General features: G+C 39.7%; 1 protein-coding gene across 8 annotated transcripts in view; it reads right to left on the bottom strand.

Annotated features, from left to right (window-relative positions):
- The window catches only part of klhl29 (kelch like family member 29), a 273850-nt gene that overhangs the window by 77469 nt on the left and 173825 nt on the right, over positions 1–22556 (bottom strand). For all 8 annotated transcript variants that reach the window (XM_017302254.2, XM_008398295.3, XM_017302252.2 and 5 more), the window contains 3 exons: positions 22173–22369; positions 17353–17465; positions 14262–14408 (listed from right to left, as the gene is read on the bottom strand). In XM_017302254.2, the coding sequence (XP_017157743.1) occupies positions 14262–14408; positions 17353–17465; positions 22173–22369 (457 nt within the window). The remainder of the gene's footprint in view (positions 1–14261; positions 14409–17352; positions 17466–22172; positions 22370–22556) is intronic.

Genomic DNA, 22556 nt, shown 5'->3' with positions numbered 1-22556 from the left:
ACTCCGAGAGACATCATTCAGGGGGACAACAAATAATAAGCCGACATTCTGCCTGGGCTGCACTCGCTCCCACCTGAGGTCTTTTTACTTTGCCGTGCGTCGCCATTTGTTCCCCAGCAATGTCGTCGGTTCATCTGACCAAACAGAAGCATAAAAAACAACAACAACAACAAAAAAAACAAGGCCTCAGAGGCAAAGAGGAGAGTAAAAATGAATTGAGGGACACAACAAAGGAGGTAGGAGCATAAAGAAGGAGGGGAAAAAGAGGAAGAGTGGCAGCTTAAGAATAAAAAGCGCATGCTTAAGCAATATGAAGAGAAGACGAGAAGAGAGGAGAGTGGATTTGATGTTTCCACAGGAATCTGAGCTTTGTGCTGATGACATTTCCTGTCCACGAGCGCGCCTGCAGCCAAATACTGTCCTGCATCTGGGACTGTCTGCTTTCCCTCACCCTCGACTGCACACAGCACGGTTTATTAAACAAACAACTCGATAGCCACATAGACACTCGCACCTGCTTGCAGCACAGACGGAGGACGCAGGCAACGCCGGCTCTGTCGATTTCTGAGAAACTCCCGTATGGAGACTTCTGAGCTCCAGATTAGCCAGTGGTTTCAATTAAAGAGCGGAGTGGAGGATTTGCCCTGTAGTTACTCATTCATTGCACATTTAAATGGGGGAGGATTTAAGCTCCAGGCTTACTCCTCTGAACTTCTGTGCAAACTACTTTTCTCCAGGTCTGCTTCAACATCTCTCATCTTATGTATTCAGGAAATATTAAATGAAACACTTATTTGCAACTTTTAGGAGACGCATTTAAATGTTATTTTCCCAAATGAAATCCTTAAATGTCTTTGTTATTAGCCGTTTTAGCTCTGTAGATTTTATGTGTATGTATGACAGAAACAAAGTAGTTCCTGCTGGGACTTTTCTGACCCCAGGAGAAAAATGAAAGCTATACAGGGGCCAGTTTTAACCAGGTGGCAAAACAGAAAGAAATGGGCTAAAATGCCACTGAATTTCTAAATGTACTGCTATTTCAACCATTCAAACGTGAGCTATGATTTAAAAAATAAGTTCTAAAAGTTAACTTTTCTTCGTAGAAAATTAAAGGGAAAAAGTATTTGAATCAGTCAAACTCCTTCTTACATTCAACTGAAAAATTAAAAACTTTACAAGACACTTGAACATTAGTAAATGATTCAGCTTTGATTAGTTCAAAACAAGTGCTACTACACTTTTAGTCTCTTTTTTTTACACATTTACTGTTAAACCGATCATTTATAAACTAAAACATAGGGAAATTCATCTCTCTAATACAATTTGACTTTCAAATAAAAGTCTCTTATGGAATTTGAAATGAATGAGTTAGAAGCTAATCTCTTCCACCGCTACACAAATCAAAATGAAAAAAAATAAATAAAAAAATAAATCAGATCAAGTTCAGTGACACAGATGTTTAAACCATCACTTTTTTTAAACTGCTCTAGCAGATTTATAATAAAATCTTTACCTGTTTTAAAGTTTTACCACTAAACTCTGCTCCACCTCAGGTTTCTCTGTTAATTTCAGCTCCCTTCAGTTCTTGCCTTGACACTGCATTTTCTATGAAAATGAATATTTTCTAGTTTGTGTTTGGCAAAACCAACAATTTTCATTAACTTAAAAACAAATTTGTTTTAAATTCAATTTTCACATTTCCAGAAGCATTGAAACAAACCAACAAGCATGAAAAATAGAATAAAATGTAGAACTCACCCAGCTGACCTGTGTAACAACCTTTGTTCAGTATTGTGTTCCTCATGGCACATTTTTATCCACATTTAACGTCTATGAAGGGCCTATGTAGTAGGCCTCTCTGTGCACAGTTCCCTTATTGTTGGGCAGACTAACTAACCCAAAAGTGTTGCACATACTGACAAATAATTCACTGTTTTGGCAACAGGAACGTGACTAATTGCGATGGTACTATGGCGCGTTTCCAAAGACGTCTGCTTTTCTTAATATTTGAACTCTGTTAAAACAATTTAATGAAGTCTCAGACACTGGGAACTTTGTTTGCTTCAACCAGGAAGGCAAGAACAGCGAGAATAGGGTTTGCTTTTAAAAGTGGTTTTGTTGGAGTGATGCAGAGATAGAGCCCACTGTAAAAACCACACACCCACACAAAACCCCACCAGTTCTCAACAGCACACATTTTGTTTTCTTTTAACTGTGGAAAACTATATATATATATATATATATATATATATATATATATATATATATATATATAAAGCATCCCACTAAACAGTCAGCAAGCGTGAGCTCCGTACTAACCCACATCTGTTACAGCCTCTTTTTGCTTGCCAAATATCATTTAACGGCAGTAAAACTACCTCACAGAGCATCTGGTCTGTGTAAAAAGCCAAAGACTCGTGGTGCCACAAACAAGAAAACATCCACCCATCCAACACACCTTGCATGAAGACAAGGAGACAGAAGCAACAAAAAAACAGGGGGAGATGACAGCAGCTAGTTGGAACATCTTCAGTGAGATTTTAGTTTCTTGCAAATATGACAGGATGTACTTTGAATACAAGCAGCTGCAAAAACTGGGTGGTGTGGTTAAAGTTAAATTGGTTAGTTGGGCAATTGGGTGACCTAAACCTAAATCTCAAGCTGAATTCTGATAAATGGCAACCAGGGTTAAGAAATGTACTGCAACTGCAGGTGTGTGTGTGAGAGAGAGAGAGAACGAGAGCGTAAGTGCAAATCTCTCTCTTTGTCCCTCTTGTTAACAGGAATAAATTAAGCAGCAAAGGACAATTACTCTCCGTCGCTAATTTTAACTAGCCAGCTACGACGCCCACTACTTTTTCACTTCACCCTTCCCCATCCACCTCTATCCCTGCTCCGCGGTCTTCCTCCCACACACGCGCACATACCGCCATGCAAATAAGAGACAGTTCTTCTTAATATTCAAATATAATCTGTCAGACCTAGAAGACGGAAAGAAAAGGAAAAATAACGGGAGTCCTGCTCATAGAAAAGTCCTGAGACTTTTCTATGAGCTTTAGACGTTTCTGTTCATGTTTAAATCATTAACAAATGTTTATAACAGTATAAAACGATGGACTTGCGTACATGTCACTATATTAAAGATGATGAAGTGCAATGAAACTCTGCGGTAATGACCCGTTATCTATGAGAGTAAAATTGTTACTGGCTATTTACATTTTTGACTATAGCTGCTTGTGCATCAACATAAAACTTTCAATAAACTTGCCGTATGCAGTTTTCTTAAGGTTTATGTAACACTAGTGGTCTTTATTAGATCTGTGTTGTGAAGCCGGAACAGCTCCAGCTGCAGCTGGCCAGGAAGAAGCATGAGGAGAGAGAAGGGGAAGATATGCAGGAGATGGCCCCGGGGCCGGGAGTCGGACCGGGGACAACTGTGTCAGGGACTGCAGCCTCTGCATATGAGCCACCCAGGAAACACAGTTCTTAAACTTACATACTTTCCGTAACATATGTGAATACTATATAGCAGCAGAGGTATCGCAGGTGAGGCTAAGAGTTTAATACCAGTTTGCAAAGATTGTGGGAATACTAGTGTACCTACTTTTACCATGCAATTCATTGGAAAATATTCATAAATAGTGCAAAAAAAAAGGTTGCTTTGTTTTTTTTAGCAATTTTTTTTTATGCATTTGAAAAAAAGATGTCCTACTCCTTTTTGGGTCATGATCAATGATCTACCTTGCTGTAGCTCAACTACCACAACGTTTTTAGCAGCTGCACCTCCATTCTTAAAACTGAAAGCTCATACTTGTGTTCAGAGCTAGCTAAAATCTAATCATTTTTCACTCTTTACAACAAGAGTGACATAGAGAGGTAACCTGTGCCAAACTCCATCTAAATCAGTTGACATGCTCTGCACCTTCTACAGAGATAATATTGCTCAGATAACCCAAGCTGACCTAAATGACACTCCTTGATTGGCTGCTTTGCAAATTCCAGCTAATGGCGTCTCTTATAGAATTATAGGTATTTCAGCTTCCCAGGCCTCATTTTCTTTCAAATATTTTAAATAAACTCTACAGAAAGTTCTGCAAGTAGGTGGCTTTTCAGTGACTTAATTTGGAGTTGCGTCCTCCAGAACCGTTTGAATGGGTAAAGGAGTGAATTCACTGTATTTTTATAACCTAACTGGGCTGTGCTGGAGCAGCATTTGGAGACTTGCCAGCAAAATGTATAAAGAAAATGAAAGACTGCAGTCATAGGTGAACAAGTGCTGTGCAGCACTAACGCAGACGAACGTAGTTTTCTCTCATCGTACAGGCATGTCGTCGTTTTTAATGAAATATCAACTCTCAAGCTTCTACTTTTGTAGGATTGAGACAGATAATGAGAACATAAAACCTTTCAATGGATACCTCTTCCACAAGTGTGCCTGTTATTACTTAGTAGAACCTTAAATCTCTGGGTTACTTCCCACTTAACGGTCAACTTGTGAAACTTTCCAACAATGAAACTTCCAAGAAATGCCTCACTGTCCTAAATGAGCCAATTAATTTTCCAGTGTGCGCTATTTTAAAAAAAAAATAAAAGTGAGAATAAAATCTTCCACTGTGATTCTTATTCTTGAGGCTTCAAGCGATACTAAAAGTTGACCTTTTACAGTATGCCGAAACATAGCACAAAGATAAGTGAAAGTCTTTGTATTTATAGTCTGAATCCTTTCAGGGCGTTAACTTTGATAGCAACTACAAAGCGCTTTCAGCATGGAAAGTCCACATACTGGATCCAGTCCTCATAAACAGCTGTGCTAAAAGCTTTTAATGATCATTTGTGCCCATTTGTGTGCTTGTATGCGACAGGAACAAGTAAAATGAAAGCGCCTGCGACACTCGGGCCAGCGGGGGAGAGCGTTTCTGTCGCCGGCCTGAGAGAAGGTGACAAGCTCTTGGCTCCGTTTCTCTCCATCTCTGTCTGGCTCCTCGGCAAACCCTGACCCCTGCACTGGCAAGAGGAGCAAATGAGAGCACATATCCGCTCTGACCCGTCATTTTCACCACCACAACTGTTCATCCCAGAAAATCCTGCGCAGTTTTCAACACAAGCGACAGCACAAACGACACAAACTTCAACAGCTAGTATGCCAACCGTAAGAAAAATAAGCCTCATTCATGCAATCTGTCACATTTCTAATGGGGAATTCAATATTTTTTTTAACACTTTGAACACATGGAAGGTATCCACAGGAGACTGACAGCATATGGTGATACTTCTTTCAGCTTTCCGGCCCAATCGCATGCTCGTCTAGGCTACGTTCTCCTTGGACAGGAGGTATTTACGAGGATCCTTATGCATATCCACTTATAATATGAAATCTAATTTGCGACTTTAAATCTCTAATGGTTTCTAAATAACACACACAGAGAGAGCAAAAAAAACAAACAGCAGGCCAACATTTTCTGTGCCAGCAGAAAAAAGCATGCGTTGCAGCCAGGTCCACATGCGATTATTGCTAAACTTGCAGGAAATCCACCGCTGCAGCACCAGCCCAGACTGTTTTCTTCCTGCTATTTTTTTCTTTTTTCTTCAGACATGCAGAGAAACAAATATTCAGGCAGGTGAACAGCAAAAGTGAAAAGGTTGAGCTTGGTGAAAGGCAAGGATAAAGTGTCTAACAGGGAGCCTCTAAGATCTGTCAGAAGCAGCAGAGAAGCAGCCGGGGGTCCGCTAACACAGATGACAAATGTCCGCTGAGCATTTCCCATTCCACTACTGTCAGCAAGGACTAACGCCTCTTACTGTGCGCGTGTGTGTGTGTGTGTGTGTGATGATTCAGTGCTGTGGCAGATTCCAATAAATGACACAAAGACTCCTATTTGCTTTGCTCTTAGCAGATAGTCGCATGCTTTAGAGTAAAAAAATGGACAACCTGATACCTAAAAACGTATTACAGGAGAAGTAAAAAAAAAACAAAAAAAAAAAAAACTACACACTCCTCAAACTGCATAGAACAGAGGTCCAGATTTATTCTCAGCTTTATAGACTTCACTATTGATGCAGGTTTCTGTTATTAAAAAAAAGAGAAAAACAACATGCATGTGACTTCATCTGTCAGCATATTATGGATGACTAAAATATGTTCTTCCAAATGGTACATTTTTTATTTATTTTTTAATCCGAGTGATGCTTAGCTGAGCCTGTGTTTGTCCTCTTGCGACTTCACCACTCTGTGCGCTTATTTGCCAGAAGCATGGAAGGGAGATGGAGTGAGACGTAGCGGAGGACAGACGCTGAACGCTGCCCTGAGCAACTACTGACAGGTGCCATGTGTTCTCCTCCGAGGCCTATTTCAGCACGACTTCATTCATGGGGAAAAAAATAAAAAATAATAATAATAAAGCAAGCTTCCCTTCACTGTTTTAATCAAAAACATTTTGCTGACAAAAACATCATGTTTTGTCTTATACAGAGCACCATATATTTTGTTTGGTTGCCTCCAGTCAGTGAATCCTTAGAGTGTCGGGCAGAAATAACTGCATTCCTTAAACTTTTTCATGAATTTCATCATGTTTTACTGTGATTTTGTATTACTGACCAACAAATGTTCTGCACAACTCAATACCTAGTTCCTATGCGATGTGTTATGTCCGTGAACTTTGTAATTGACAGCCATTTTGGCAGGCAGTTGCCATGACGATAGCAAACAAGTTTAGAGCTAGTTCTTGCCTTGTCCCTAGCTTTTAAACAATACAAGTACATTACAGCTATTAATCACAATTTTTGAGTACTCTACCCACTTCTGTGTTATACTAAAACAAATATTAGTGATATTTAACTGTAGTACTTACTGCCTAACTGGCTAAATTAGCTTAGCTAATATAGCTTTTATCTTCAAGCTAAAGCGAACAGTAGCCAACATGTAAGTTATTACTTGCTCTGCCAGTCACCAGAACCTTGTTATTCACGTGAAGAATTCCTACATCCTTTACAAAGTTGCAAAAAAATTGATTGTATGCTTCTGTTGGTTTCAGACGAAGTTCCTTCACGGTGTACGTACTCTTCATGTTCACCAAGTCACTAACTATACCGTAGTAATGATATCGGAGGCAGCTCGTCTACATTGTCGACATATTTTCATTCTCCGTCTCATACAGGTCGATCCTGACAGCAGAGATTTTGTCAATAATATCTTTCTCTCACACATTGGTCAAGGGCGTCCTCATATTTTCTTTTTGTTGGTCTCAAAGCCATGGGTCTGCTATGTATTGCGCCCCCTCTTGACTACTAATATGGCGCATTTCTGGTTCAGACTTCTGGGAACCATGTATTACGGGGCACGGCAAATGTGAGAGGAGATCAAAATCAAACGCAACATGCTTCTTTTGGAGGAAAGCTAACACCCTCACCATGGTGGCAGCATCATGCTATGAGGGCTTGCTCTTTACTAGCAGAGTAACTGGTGCAAACAAACCTCAGAAGACTTTGCAGCTGTTCATCAAAATGTTTTGAACCCTTTTGAAAGCCCTACTCATCTAATTAGGGTTCTTCCTGCTTAACAACAGAACACCTTTACCGTTTCTTCTAAATTTGAAAACAACACAAAAAGGAGCTAACTCATTAGTTTCTGTAAATGACACCACTCATGCGTCTCCTCTGTGTTCATAAGCGAACCCAGAGGAGATGAACTGCCTCTGGATTTCCAGCCACTGTGGTTGAATGAGTGCAATTCCACTGGCTGCACACATCAGGACAGAGAGCGCTGGAGGACATTAAAGGACGCAGATGAGAACGGACATCCGGAGTTCACAGCCCCACATCGGATCCTCTTCTATTGAATATGCAGGTCATACATGGGCTCATACACGAATGTAAATGTTCAGGATTGTAACGTGAATACAGACAAGGACAACCAAAGAGTTGCGCGTTAATCCCCAGGTGGCTTTGCTCTCCAAGGAGAGCAGCAAACGCTACCCGCAGGATTGATCTTTCCTGCTTTGTTCTGTCTTTTTAAAGCAATCACAGACAGTGGTATGTGCCTCGTTCAAGTTGGCTCACTCCACAAAACTGCTAAATCTCTGCTAAAAGAAGGGTTCCTACCAAATTTTCCATTTCCACGTTCCAGAAATTTACAAACAAGGTACTGAAGCCAAACACCCTTCGATATAAAAACAAGTAAAAAGCCCTTCATTTACCAGAAAGTTTGATTGTAACTTTTAGATAATGGAGTCAGAAATAAAGTTTAGAGACTCAATTTTGCTATATATTTTTTAATTCTTATCAAGCATTAGAAAATGATATTAAAATTTTCCTGACTTTTAAGCCTGCCTAGGAACCCCCTGTACACGGGCGATCATCGTCACACCGCCGATCTTATCCAGAAGCAAATTAAACACTCCCGCAGGAGATCAAGATGATCAGAAGTTTCCATTTTGAAGTTGGAGCCTAAAAGGAGAAATCACTAAATTAAAAGCCATGCTTGAGATGGCGGGGGTCATTGTTGCCTCTGAAGGTAAATGAATCGTGAAACAGTGAGGGAAACTCAGTTCATATCGACGCTCAGCCTCAAAGCGTTTCCCTCCCTTTAATAATTTTATACACTAACTACATAATGATAGCATCATTTGTTCTGGGAAAATGATTTTTTTCTTCTACTGCTTAATGAGTGCTGATAGGAGGAAGAAAGTTACTATATTACGAGATGATTGGAGTAAAAAAAACAAAACAAAACAAAAAAAGACACACATTCCAAATAATCAGCAGCACTGTGTCAGAACTAATACATTTAACTGCATTAATTTGGTATGGAAACCACAAATGTCAGCTCAAGCTGCTGTTATTTCTGATGAGTGGACAGGAGGTCCTTTTTAATAGCAAGGCTGGCCTTTTTTTATCATGGAAATGCACCATTAACTGTCCTTTGGAGTTGTTACATTAGCTGGCCACCTTCCAAAAAGCCAATTAATCAGCCTCTGTCGTCAAGCTGAGTCACCTGGCAAGATAGGATCCTTTCTGAAATATGTTGAAGTGTCGTGTAATGGAGGTCCTATTCAAGGATTTAGCCGAGCCGGGGAGTTTATAATAAGAATGAAGTGTCTGTAATCGTCCCTGGGTGAAAGGAAGAATGGAAGGGCTCTGTCAGCACCTTCCGAGACGCATCACGTGGCCTCTTCAACTTCCTGCTTGTTTCTGTGAAACCACCAAAAGGGATCTGATTGAAACACAAATATATTAACGATTATAAATTAGAAATGCCCTGTTTTAATCTGAGTATGCCACCTGCAACTCCAGTGGGCTAGGAAGCCATTAAAATAATAACAATACCGATTTTTTTTAGTGCATGACTTTTAAAGCTAGACCATATAAATTGTCATCATGCTGACCAAACAATTTGGAAATTATGCCCAACTAAGTGGGCATAATTTTCAGCCTTTACAACAATGTTCACAGTGAACAAGAGTGTAAAACAAGGCAGAGAGCAGCATAAACACTAACCATTACATTTTATTATGCCTAAAGAAAAAAAAAAAATTAATGAAACAGGGAGACAAGGTTTTTTTTAATGTTTTTAAATGACATAAGCTAAATTATTAATGTTATTCTCAAAAAGAAACACCCTAACTCTGTCCTAGCTTAGCACGAATGTTTTAAGTAAGATATATGCAAAGTTGTTCAGCAGGAACTTTGGGAGTAAGTATTGGTTAAACACAAAAAATTTAATTTTGTGGACACAACCACAAAATTATTATTATTATTACAATACAAAACTCGATTGTGTATATAACCTTGAATTTAAATAAATACTTATTTTTCCACAAAAACAAAAAATTATTCATATACACAAGTTACATTTGCCCACATTAATGTAATTAAGTACAATTTGTCTCTAATTTGCACATTTTTAAGTTTACCTGAACTTTTGTTTGTTTTGAGTGACATTTTAAATTATAGAGTAAAAATGAAAACACCAGTAAAAAAACAACAAAAAAACCCCAACAAAAACTGCATTGATCCTTTGGCTGGGTTAGTAATCAGTTTCCTTGGTGTTGCATCAATTGGAAGAAATAGTTAAAGAAAGGCCATACTTTGACTGGGAATACGTTCTAACTTCCTTTGTGAAATCTACAAGAAAAACTTTCTGCTGCTCATAAAAAAGTAACTATGTAACTTTTTAATGATGCACTTTTTTTAACCCTTATTTATATATTCGACACAATTTCCTCTCTTTTTATTTGAATGATGAATAAAGATTAAGCATAGTGTTATGACCACCAACAATATTGTGTTCATTGATGGTTGTGGCCTATTTAAGCAAGATAGCTCACCCTCTTTAAGGAACACATCAGACTTGTGTTGACTTTGAGTCTAGTCTCCAATCATCAACGGACAAGGGATTGTTTTTGGCATTGAAATATAATGTTGTCATAATGTTATGCACGATATATGCAACTATAGCCCATCATCAATCTTGTCATCAGCTGCTTTAAAAGTAGAGGACAAAAAAGAGCCAATATAAAATACGTCAAACTCTTCCTATAAATACAAAGACGTTACTGCGGTTGATTTACCCACCACTTGATTTGGCTATAAATTCCACAGATACTCCTCGGCTGAGAGGCTGTATCACTTTCTTTTAAAGCTTTAGCAGCTTCTCTTTCATTCCCAACCCTCCGACAGACCAACTCTCGCAGGACGGTACACGTTCAATGACATGCACATAAAAAAAAAAGAAAAGAAAGGATTCTCAACTTCAATTTCTATGCTTTGTGTCTCATAGCAAAGCCATTTCTGACGCCCAAATGCTATTCGTGTCTCTAAGCGATGTCCGGGCTCCATTTCCTGGTGCCATCGGTTGTTAGTGACAGCATAGTGGAAAGGGAAAATTGCATATTATTTACCCAGCGTCTTCAATATGCCACTTTTCCACTCTATAGCCTGCAGCTTACAGCACATGCACAGACCCACAAGCCTGCAAAGACACATGAGGCGCATGTTCGGCTGAATGCATACAGTTCTGTCAAGGCTTAAGGCTTCCTTGCCCTTTGCTACTTTCCCCCCTTCTTCTCTTACCCGCAGCAGTTCAGTGACATTCTGCCCTGACACGTCATTAAAAAGTGTCACAGGTTCTGGGGGAATGATTTCTGCCATGCTCCGGCTCCAAATGGGGAGAAGGGAACGAGGCGAGGAAATAAAGGAATGACGAACCGGAGTTGGACCAAGCATATAAAGTCGGGCAGACAGGAGGCTTGCTGTGTTTTTTTTATGTATCACATATGGGCAGGAAATTTGAGCTTGACTGAAAGCTCAACCACATTACTGCTCTCTGGGTGTCATGGCCGCATGCTGAGGCGCAAACCATCAGGAACCAAATCGGAACGCCGCTGCCATTTTACACCACGTCTTTTCTCAGCCACCCCTCGACCTTTTCTATCGCTTAGATGCGTTTTACGAGATTTCTAGCACCGTTCGTTTCCTTCCTGAAGGCGGGCTGACCCCCCACAACCCCCCCCGGTGTCTCGTTTCGGGAACCAGCGTGGCGGGTTGTTCAGACAAGCGGGAAAACTTCTACTTCATCTGACTAACTCGCCTGTGCTCCTTGCCAACAGAGTGTGAGATTGAAAGAGTCCGGTGAACTGAACTGAGAGAGGTTAACCAGGATTTTATCTTAAAAGCTGCTGATGTGGGAAAGTTCAGGTAGCTCAGAAATTCATTTTTCTTCACAGAATCCTGTGGAAAAAGTTTCTCCGCAGCTTAATTACGTGGAACGATTTCATAGTAACGATGAACATCTGGTCCCTGCTCTGGGTTACTGTCCCTTGCAAATGCATGCATACCACTCAATTTTTATATATATATATTTTCATCAAATCATATCCACAACCACAAACTTTCAAGTGTTAGACCAAAACAGATTATTTCACACATTTTGAGTTGAAGGAAAAGAATGCAGAGCTTTAAAATCATTTTCAAGAATAAAAATCAGGTAAGTGTCTGGTGCGTTTGTAATAAGTTATAGCAAGTGAATATTTTACAGAATCACTTTTTGATGTATTTGGATTTATGCAAGTCTTTAGTGGCATCTCTTGTCCAGGTTTACACTGAAAAATAGCTCAGCTCCAGGCACAGCTTCTTCGTTAGATTCAGGACTTGACTTTTTAAGCTACTTTAACACATGAGCAGCCAAACATCTTAAGCAGTTATCTCCAATTGCAGGAACCAGGTGGAAAATTAAAAGTCTACCCCAAAAATCAAGTCTTTTACAGCCCCAAACAAAATTCCTAGAAAGTTGCCTAATCATCCCTGTCCCAGCTAAAGAACAGCATGTTCACAGCATGATCGTGCCACCACCATGCTTCATGATGGGATACTGTGTTTAAAAAAAAAAGACTTGCAGTGTCGATTTCCCTCCACATGTAGAATTTTGCATGCATGCCAAAAAGTGGAGTGGACATTGAGATAGTGGACTCTTCTAAGTACCTGGGTGTTGACCAGAAAAATAAACTGGACTGGTTTATTGTTCACTGAAGGGTCAAAGCAGACACTACCTGCTGAGGAGACTGTGGTCTTACAGAGTGTTAACTCTATAGTAGCTTCAGCCATGTATGTTGGAGCAGCAGCTCATCTACAGTTGAGAGGAAGCGTTTGGATAAGCTCATAAGAAAGGTCCTCACCTGACATTTTAAAATGTTTTTAAATGATCCTACGCTCACACTTTAATATTCCTTTGAATAAGAGTATGCTATTTTTAATAACCGGACCGTATTTTGTTGCGCTGTAGATTTTGTCTTACTGTACAGCGTGTTGTTATTACTTCTATTTTTGTATTTTTATTTTTTTATGTGAATCAACATTCTTGGAATTGCCTGTCACTTTTCTGCTGGCCCACCCGAGTTTCCCCATTCAGAGACAGTAAAGGTTATTTCTATTCTGTTTTGTTTTATGACCAAACCCGTTTAAGCTCTTTAAGAAGTTATTATCTTCCATCTTCCTTAGTTTTCATGAATGTGTTTGTCGAACAATGTTCTCCAACAAACATCTGACGCCGTCACAGAGCAGCTGGGTTTATGCTAAACGTAAACGCACACATTTAACCTCTTTTTACCAATAAGTTGAATTTTAATGACAGCTGGCAGAACCGGGCTACATTTAGAGGTAACGGGGACTGAAAGGGAAAAATTTTAATAGCAAAGGATTTCTGAAAACCATGCGTCATTTTTCGTACCTCTTCGCATTTATGGATGTTTAGTTTGTGGTCGTAATGCGACGCGACGTTGAAATGTTCAAGGATATTTCTTTGCAAGTCATTTGATACCTAAAGATTTCCCACCAACCACCATCTGATGTATTTTGCCTATAATCGCCACACCACCACATATCCAATGATAAATGCTAAAGGTTTCATTCAAAAGGTGAGAGATTCTAATTCTGTGTGTGCTCTGAGTAATGAAACACTGATTGCTGAGGTCTGCACTGCCAGTGATTCGGCTCATGTGAGCCAGTACCTGCCGCCTGATGAGAACACATTATTTTTAGGGAATGAATCTCACAGTGATGGACCAAGGTAATTTGTCTGATATAACCTTAACTACATTTTAAAACAGCAATAAAATACTTTAAAATCATCACTTTGAAATTCATAGAGCCATAAATACCTCACGACCCCAGAGTTTTTTCCTTTTTTTTTCCTCCAGCTGAATATATGCGCCACAAGAGCAGGAGTATATCTACCTTCTCGCACAAGCCGCTGTACCTGGAGCTCTCACCTTCGGACTCATCGATTGCGCTGCGGTTAAAATTTGGCCTGCTGTACGTTGCTGCCAATACCCATCTGAGTGATACCACCTTTGATTATGATTAGCAGGCTGAAGGAACAGATTACACCTGTTTACAGGGCAGGAAAAGACGCTGTGCTCACCGTATTTTCTTTTTGAGTTCGAATACAATAGAGCACATTCGGAGAGCACAGCGGTCCTGGGATTACGAACTGCTGCTGAGCTGGGATACATCTTAAGAACAAAGTTGATGATCACTGAACGAGGGGAAGAACACGGAGTTACCTGTCTGGTTTTTCATGCTGTGCATCGCTCAGAGATGACAGCTCTACAGAAGACCTGCTCTAATGCTACTCTACATACCTACGGGGTCTGAGCTGTCAGTGATTAGCAGGTAACGTCTTGACGCTTTTGTTTCATGCTACAGATGCACCATGTGTTCAACGTAAAAAAAAAAATAAAAAAAGAAGAAAGTTTTTTTTTCTTTATTACCTGTACTCTTGAACTGGGGTCTTGTTTAATCCATTTGATGACAGTCTCATAGACCAGCTCCTCTGCCTTTGTGTTCAGGCTGTCGTTGGACAGATATGCCACCAGGTCCTCCTTGGACACGCTTAAAATCTCCTCCTGACCCGCCACCTGGAAGGTAGTAAATAGTGAAAGATTTTTAATATGACTTCAAATTAAACTGGAAAGTTTCATCCTCAGGCATTGATGGGTTGTCTAGTGTGACGTTCAGACACATGCCATTATGAAAAGTGAAGTGCAAAAATTCTAGGGATATACAGCTGTTTTGCTGGTTTCCACTTGTATTTTTTGGGGGGGGAAAACCTCCAAATTGTGCACCACCTTCCAAAAGTATTCAAACCCCCTGAAAATGTTTGTGCGTGACATTTTTAAAATGACAAACGGTACTGCATTCTCACAATTTCATGTAACGTATCAACAAGAAGTAGGGCAACTATAAATAGAAGGAAAGAAAACATGGTTTATAGATTGTTTTATTCACAATTATAAACTCCTGCATGCATCTGTATTCAGCTCTTTACTCCGATACCCTAATGGAAAAAGTTTAAAGCAGGGTTAGGCCACTAAAAGGAAAGTATTATGTATTTTCCAGACACACATCGTCATTTTAAAGCACAATCAATGCTACCTTCAATTCTTTTTTGAAAATGTTTTCGTGAAATACTGAACCCTTTTGATTTTCTGATTTCATCTCATACAAAACAAGATTCTCCTGATTGTTTAACCCAAACAAAGATGTTAGAAAATGATGAGAACAACAAAACAGTATTGAAGGGGGAAATGGAGCCTTAAGAGTCGTGGTGTTTCTAAAGAAGTAATGATCGCTGGATACTATATTTTTATTTCACGATGAAGATGAAAATGTGTCATTCAACCCCCCCGGCCCCAGAAAAAAAAAATACAAAAAAAAAAGCAGAGGCAAAGACAGTGCACAAATGCAGTCAATAACTAGCGATTTCACATACAGCAGATCTCTTTATAACCAGTGGCAGGCACATCGACCTACTGCTGTCTCTCCTGGCTGGAAGCCTCACAGCAGAGCTAATATATAATGTATAACTTTTTTCATGTTTGAAGGGAGACAGGCTGGCCGTTTCCCCCCAGCGTCCAGCTTTTATATTAGGCTAAGCTAACTGTCTCCAGGTGGGTAGCCTCATCTTTAATTGACAGACAGGGGCATTGACCCTGGTGCCTACAGTAACTCTGTGCAAAGAGACAAAAGTTATGAAGTGAGGCACTTTCTAACAGCACAAATGTGGCTTTGTCCAAGTCAGCTTTATTGACTGGAATTATTTGAAAGGAAGCTAAAACTAGTTTTTAGGTTCACCCCAAAACGGGCCACACAGTTCAGTATGATTGTAACCTTTGCTGAAGAAGACATCTGCCGACATCTATCTAAATGTCCTTCACCAGGCAGCTCACTGTGCTGTCTGGACAAAACCTGCAAAAGGTACACAAAAAAACCCTCTCATGTCACAAAAACCTGACCAGAATGGAGACAATCTTTATTCAAAGACAGTCTGATTTATGTTTTCCAACTATTTCTGACCTGTGAATGTGATACCCTGTGCCCAGGTGCATTATGGGATAGTGTAAACAAACTAATACCAATGGCGGCGTGGCTTTTTTGTGAAGCCCCATGCAACTTTGAAGACATCTTCACCAAGTCATTCGCTATGCACATGTTTTGCATAAAATTGTGGCAAAAATAAAGATTTGATTAAATTCTCATTGTTTCCCACTAGATAACAGCACACTATTTATCCATGCATTTACATTTGCTACTCCAACCGCACCACTTGAAAAGATTACTTGTTAAACTCCAATTAAATACCAAAGTGAACCAATTATAGGTGTAAAAACTGCCTTCATTATCTGTACTCAGCCATATAAGACCAATTACAGTTAAACCATGAACGCCTGGCCAGTTCAAACTTTAGAAATACTTTCAGAATACATGGAAAGATTTCACTATTTATATGGGAGTAACAGCTAGCCAAATTGACAAAAAAACTGTTGATGGCCAGTGTGTAAGTCAATCAAAAATTTATACAATTTGCATTGAATTGACCACAACTACAAGTGGCTGTGCTGCTTTGTGCTACTTCATGCTGGTCTGTCAGTTAAAATAACAAAATATTCACTGAATGTTTCTGATTATGTGACTAAAAGTGAAAAGTTCAGGTGTAATGAATACTTTTTCAGCTTGAAAAAGACTAAAGTAAAAATGTGCTAAAGAACACATTTATATCTTTATGTGGCCCTATCATCTTTTTGAAACCTGCTTCTCTAAAGCCTTATAAATGGTTGGCTGTCTACATCGCCCCAACCAAAGGTTAAGATGATGTATTTTTTTATTCTTGCAAAGACAAGGTCAGAGAAGCAGCATGCTTTCAAACCCTGGAGTGCATTTTCTGATGCCATGCTCTGATGCTCTCATTTTCTATAGTAGGTAATTTAGTGCGATTTGCTTCCAATTTAAGCTTAAAAAAAAAAAACAACAACTGAGAAGTCTTTGAAGTTCTCTGTTTGTTAGTGGGTATCTGTCTGTAATTTTCTCAGTAATTTATCTGAAAGCTGCTCTGTTACGAAGCAGAGCAGACCAATCTTCCCATGCACTATTCTGGTCAAAAGTGTACATACACTCATTACTGGCATGAATAACACAATAATCAAACCTCAACTCATAGAGATAAAAGTGGGCTTTTAATGACAGGAGTAAATGCTTTTTATTTGAAGTGGAAGGATTAAATGATATTAAATCTAAATCATTTTTCAGAGTAGGCATTTGGAGCATAAATTTTAATTTACTGTGGACAAAATTATGCAAAGAGGAAAAATACATAAGGAAGTAAGCAAGAAGTAAGAAATGTACCACTTCATAGCTTCATCATAGGGACATTCAAAACAGAAAAACATTATTAATGTGAGAGAAACAAGTTAATTATAGTTTTGAAATACCAAAAAAACCCATCAATATATTTAGTGATAATTAATTAATCCATTTTCTTTATAGATGTAAAGATGATGATGGAGAGGATCAATCTCAACTCACCTCAGGGAAGTTCTGAAGTGCAAACGCTTTGGCCATGTTATGGAGCTCAGTGCAACTCATGGCCTCGGCCATGGCCAGCACACCCAGACAGTTAGCAGCAGTCAACTGTTTCTCTGGAGTCGATAAAGGAGGTCGGGAAGACAAGGAGAAAGGGACAAATAAGGGAGAGGGCGGAGAAACAAAGAAACAAAAGACAAAGGCTGATAGATTAAGACAAAGGGAACAAAACGCACTTCAGACATCCATAAAAAGATGTAAGAAGCCACAAAAACAGACAAAGCAGCTTCAGGTAGCACACACTCAGAGCCTACCGGGCTTTGTATCTGCCTGAGACTAAGGGAGAACAACTGTAATAACTCAAAACAGCTTCGGGGACAAACAACTGGGGGAATCGATCGCTCACAACCCAGGCGTGAGGTGGAGGATATCAGGGAGCAGGATGTGGGATTAACTGGGCCACTTCAAAGAAGTCCTGTCAGATCCCAGGATCTACCCTACGCGTGTGCACTCACGCACACACACACAAAAATAGTGTTGCTACCCTGATGGCCAGGCCAGCGGGAACAAGGCTTAAGCCACGTTCTGTGATCTGGCGTACCGGTGGAGCATTTACAGCGACGTCAACAAACACTATCCCCGTTAATCGCAAGAGACGTCCCTGTTGGACAGCGGGCGTACACACCGAAGCGGCGGAGGTCGAGATCAAACAGTTTGCTGGTCGCTGAACGAGGCCTGATTAAATAATGACCATCAAAGAAAAAGCAACACCAAGGTGTTTATCAGTAAAGAGAGTCTGAGAGAGTCTTCCCTAAACAATTATCAGACAATGAAAAGGTCAGTGAAGCTTTTGTGAAACACAAATCAACAAAAGCCAAACCAAAATGGCGAATAAAAGCAGGCCTGATGCCTGATCAGAGCTCAGTTTGGGCCTAGACAAACCAGATATGAAAATATTTCATGGCAGGTGTTTACATCTTCAAAACATTATCTTGAACTTCTAATTTCTTTGATGTGACTAGGATCACAGCTTAATTTGTTGAGAATACAGCTGTGTGACTGACAATATGAGCATTTTTAAAAAGGTTTGCATATTGCATGTGACATTTGTAAATACAGCGCTTTGCAAAACTAATAATTTAACCTTTTAATATTTACATGCATTACATTTTCTTGTTTTAACCATGGATTGAAATGTATTTCATAAGAGTTTTATATGATACACTAACACAAGATAGCACATCGTATTGAAGTGGAAGGAAAAAGATGCTCCTTTTAAATTTAAAGTGAATTAAGAAATGAGTTAATTGAAACCATTTGTCATTTCTAGCCTGTCACAAAAAAGTTCAGGCTGCAGTGTGGAAGCATAAGGGACAAAAGTTCAAGGATTTAATCTTTGTGTAGGACACTCTACAAACAGACAAGCTTTTCCAGTATGCACAACCTCACGTACCGTCTGGGCCAGAACTTACATTTCCTCCTGGAGTTCATTCATATTCAGCCCCTCTAAGTCAATACTTTGTAGAAACATCCTTGGCAGCAAATTCAGTTCACATCTAAAGACAAAAACCTTTCCCCGTTTTTCTCCAAAATAGCACAGGCTCAGTGAGAGTGGATGAAGAGTGTGTATAAACATCAATTTTTAACTTCTCCCAGATGATCTGAAAATTATTTGAGTTCGGACTTTGACTGAGCCACTGAACCAAGACATGTAGGACACTCACTCTGCCTCACACCAGGAAACATTTTTCGACATGTTTGATGTGCAACGTGCACGGAAAACTGCAAACAAGACTTCGACACTTTCTTTAAAAAATAAATAAAAGAAACTTTTTGCTGCACTTCCACAACGGGGAAATTCAAATCATCCACGATGAGAAATTATCTTGGCGAAAGTTTCTCCCACCTGAGCTGTGCAGCTCCTCCAGAATAACAAAGGTCTATTGGCTGATTGAATTCTTTCTGTGTCTTTCAGGTTTAGGTAGATGTCCATGTCTTGGTGGAAAACTATAGATTTTCCTACCGTAGGTGGATCTAACATATTGAAACACAATAAAATACACAGACAAGGGATGTAACATGGCAAAGTGTGAGAAAGTTCCAGGAATATTTCTGCAAGGCTCCATCTGTTGACGCAGCAATACTAATCTTACATAAAAGATTCCTGACTTCAGCTAGAGCGGCGCACACGCAAAAACACTCTGCCTTGCCTCAGTTTCCCTGAATCCGAGGGTGGATAAATAAAGGTCAAAGCGGTATACTGGAAATAGGTTGAGGAAATGTTTGCCATTTATCCTAGGTGTATTTGTTACAAACTTCAATAATTCTTGACGCGGTATCAATTCCTCTCTGCTCAAGGACATGCGCTTGTGCCTGTATTTCTCTCGTTCTAATGCGATGAAATGTCATGAATCTTGTCGAGGAAGAATGGATTGACGTCTCGCTGGCAATGAAGGTAACAAATGTGTTCTCTGCTTTTTTTTTTTTTTCCCTTTTTCCCAAATCGAGAAAACAAATCAATATCATGTGCTTCCACTTCTCCTTTACATTTTTTTTTCCTGCTGCTGACCTTTATGCCAACATGCCCTTCCCTTGTGTTACAGATACCTCAAAACAATCTCTTAAATGGAATGCAAAAGTTGACATTTGCAGCTTTTTTTTTGGTTGCCTCACCCACCGACATCTGCAACATGCCATTGCCTTTCATGCGACCCCTTAGGACTCCTGTAACCACGCCCCTTGTATGCTCCACTTTCCGCACCTTTTTTATTTCTTGTGGGTATAAATCTGTTTAGCTATTTTTCAACTCCATCATTCTCCAGGCTAGAAGATTTGACATTTAAGTGACAATTGTTCCCTGACCTTTTTAGAAATCTGTGCTCATGCTCGGTCCTGTCCACCGGGAGCGGATCAGAGGCACCGTGCCCAGCTGAGAGAGTTAGCAAGTCCAATTCTAACAGAGCTATGAGCTGTGGAGACATGACAAAAACGAGCATGATGTTTAACTCCGGGAGGAAATGTAAGTTCTGGCCTAGACCGACTGTGAGGTTGTGCAGACTGGAAAAGCTTTTCTGTTTATATATATATATATATATATATAAAAAAGAATTAATTCCTTGAACTTTTTCCTCCCTGCTTGATAACCTCAACCTTTAATGTGATAGACTGGCAAATGAAATAACTGTGAAGTAGAAAGGACACATGGTTTCAGGTAATTTCTTAAAGACTGAAAAGTGTGGCATGCATTTCTTTTTAGTCAACACTTTGTAGTCGCAAGTTTTGCTAAATTTACAGCCGTTAAGTCTTCGCCGACTTTGCACTAGAGCTGTAACAATTCCTCCAATGATTCAAGGACCTCGATTATTAAAATTCCTCCAGGAAAATTTATCTGCCTGGAAGCTTTGCTAATTTTATTATATAGCGTGCTGTTTTCAAGCCAGGTCATTATTCGTATTGGGCAGCGCTCTCACTTCCGCCTATGAATTGTCGCTAAGGGCTAGCAGCATAATGTCAAATTCTCCGAGTTTTTATTGTTTTTCGAAGGACCAATAAGATGTTTGGAGTATGACAGCCTTTTTCCTCCCGACACTGCATGTTTACCGTTTCAAAGCGAATGCAGGGAAAATGCTGCTGGTATATTTATACGAGAGAGAGGAGGAGAGAGATTTCCGAATACTCGATTAATCATAACAATAATCGAGAGAGTACTCAATTACTAAAATATTCTTTTACAACAGCCCTGCTAAACACATCTATAGACTGAAATGTCTGAATATTGTTTATCGCTAAATATTTCAAGTTTAGTCCAGTTTGATGGAGAGCTATTCTCAAATCTAACAGAATCTTAATTGGATTTAGGTCTGGATTTTGACTGTACCGTTCGACTACATAACTATGCTTCAACCTAAACTTCACTGTAGCTCTGACTGAATGTTTGTCCTGTTGAAAGGTTTAATTAACTCTTCCCAATTTCAAGTCCACTGGCGCCTCTAACATGCTTCCCAGAAAGATTGTAATGCATTTAGCTCCACTTGCCTTCCCGTCAGATTTAAGTAGCTTCTTTCCACATACAGAAAATTTCCCCCAGCACTATGCTGCCCTTACCACGCATTACCTTCTGTATGATCTGTTGATCTATAGTGATAGTTTTCAACGACTCATCAGTTTAGATCCGATCTGGCCAGAGCTCCTTCTTCCACAAAGACCAGATTTGTGGAGTTTATAATAATCATGATAATGTAGTGAGATTTCTACTCCTGAGTTTTGGATCCCTGCAGCTCCTCCAGAGTTAGCTTGGACCTCTTGGCTGGTTCTCTGAATGAAGTTCTCCTCGCCCGGCCCGTTGGTTTAGGTGGACGGCAGATTTGAAGTTTTAAAACACGTTACACTTTGCTTGAAAGACTGAACATTGCTCCACGAGATCTTTAAAAAACTGGGGTATTGTTTTATCTCTAACCTTTTTTGTTTTGTGTAGATTATGATGATTTTTTTTTTTTGTTTGTTTTGCTGGTTTTACACTGAGATTAAATCACATGTTGGATGGCACGCAACTGACTGCAATTTAAGGGGTAGCAGATTAAAAGAGCAATGAGAACAAATATACACCACACTTTTCTGATTTTTTTTTTTTTTTTTAGAAGCACCACTATTAATTATTCACATTCCACTTCATATATATGCACCAATTTGAGTTGGCACATCACAAACTCCAAATAAAATACATTACATTTTCTGGTTGTACGACAACAGGATGCATTCATTTTTAAGGGTATGAATCTTTTTGCAACATGACGTATTAATCAGAATGGTCCCAAATAACTTACCCAGGAAGGAGATGCAGACTTTGCAGAAGGTGTTGAACTGGAACTTGTTGGCGGCCTCCAGCAGCGTCTTGGCGTTGGCCGAGTCGATAACCAGCGAACCCGTGTAGACGAACTCCAGCAGCAGCTCCAGCACATCGGCGCCGATGTTGCTCATGGTGAGCTCCAGCATCTCCCCGCTCTTCGTTTCCCCTGATGACCTGATCAACCAATCACGGCGGGGAGAAAAGGCACGTTTAGGGAGGTGTTCTTAGGAACCGCAACGAGGAGCAAACCAAAAAATAACCAAACCAAAACAAAAAACAAACAAAAAGCAAACAGACAGAAAAAAGGAAGACAGGGACACAAAGACATGTATGCCACACACAACAAACAGACAGCTAAAAC

Source organism: Poecilia reticulata, chromosome 21 (genome assembly GCF_904066995.2).
Source record: "Poecilia reticulata chromosome 21, P_reticulata-male-v2, whole genome shotgun sequence".
Classification (NCBI taxonomy): domain Eukaryota; kingdom Metazoa; phylum Chordata; class Actinopteri; order Cyprinodontiformes; family Poeciliidae; genus Poecilia; species Poecilia reticulata.
Note: the sequence above shows the minus strand (reverse complement) of the source record. Positions and strands in the feature narration are given on the sequence as shown.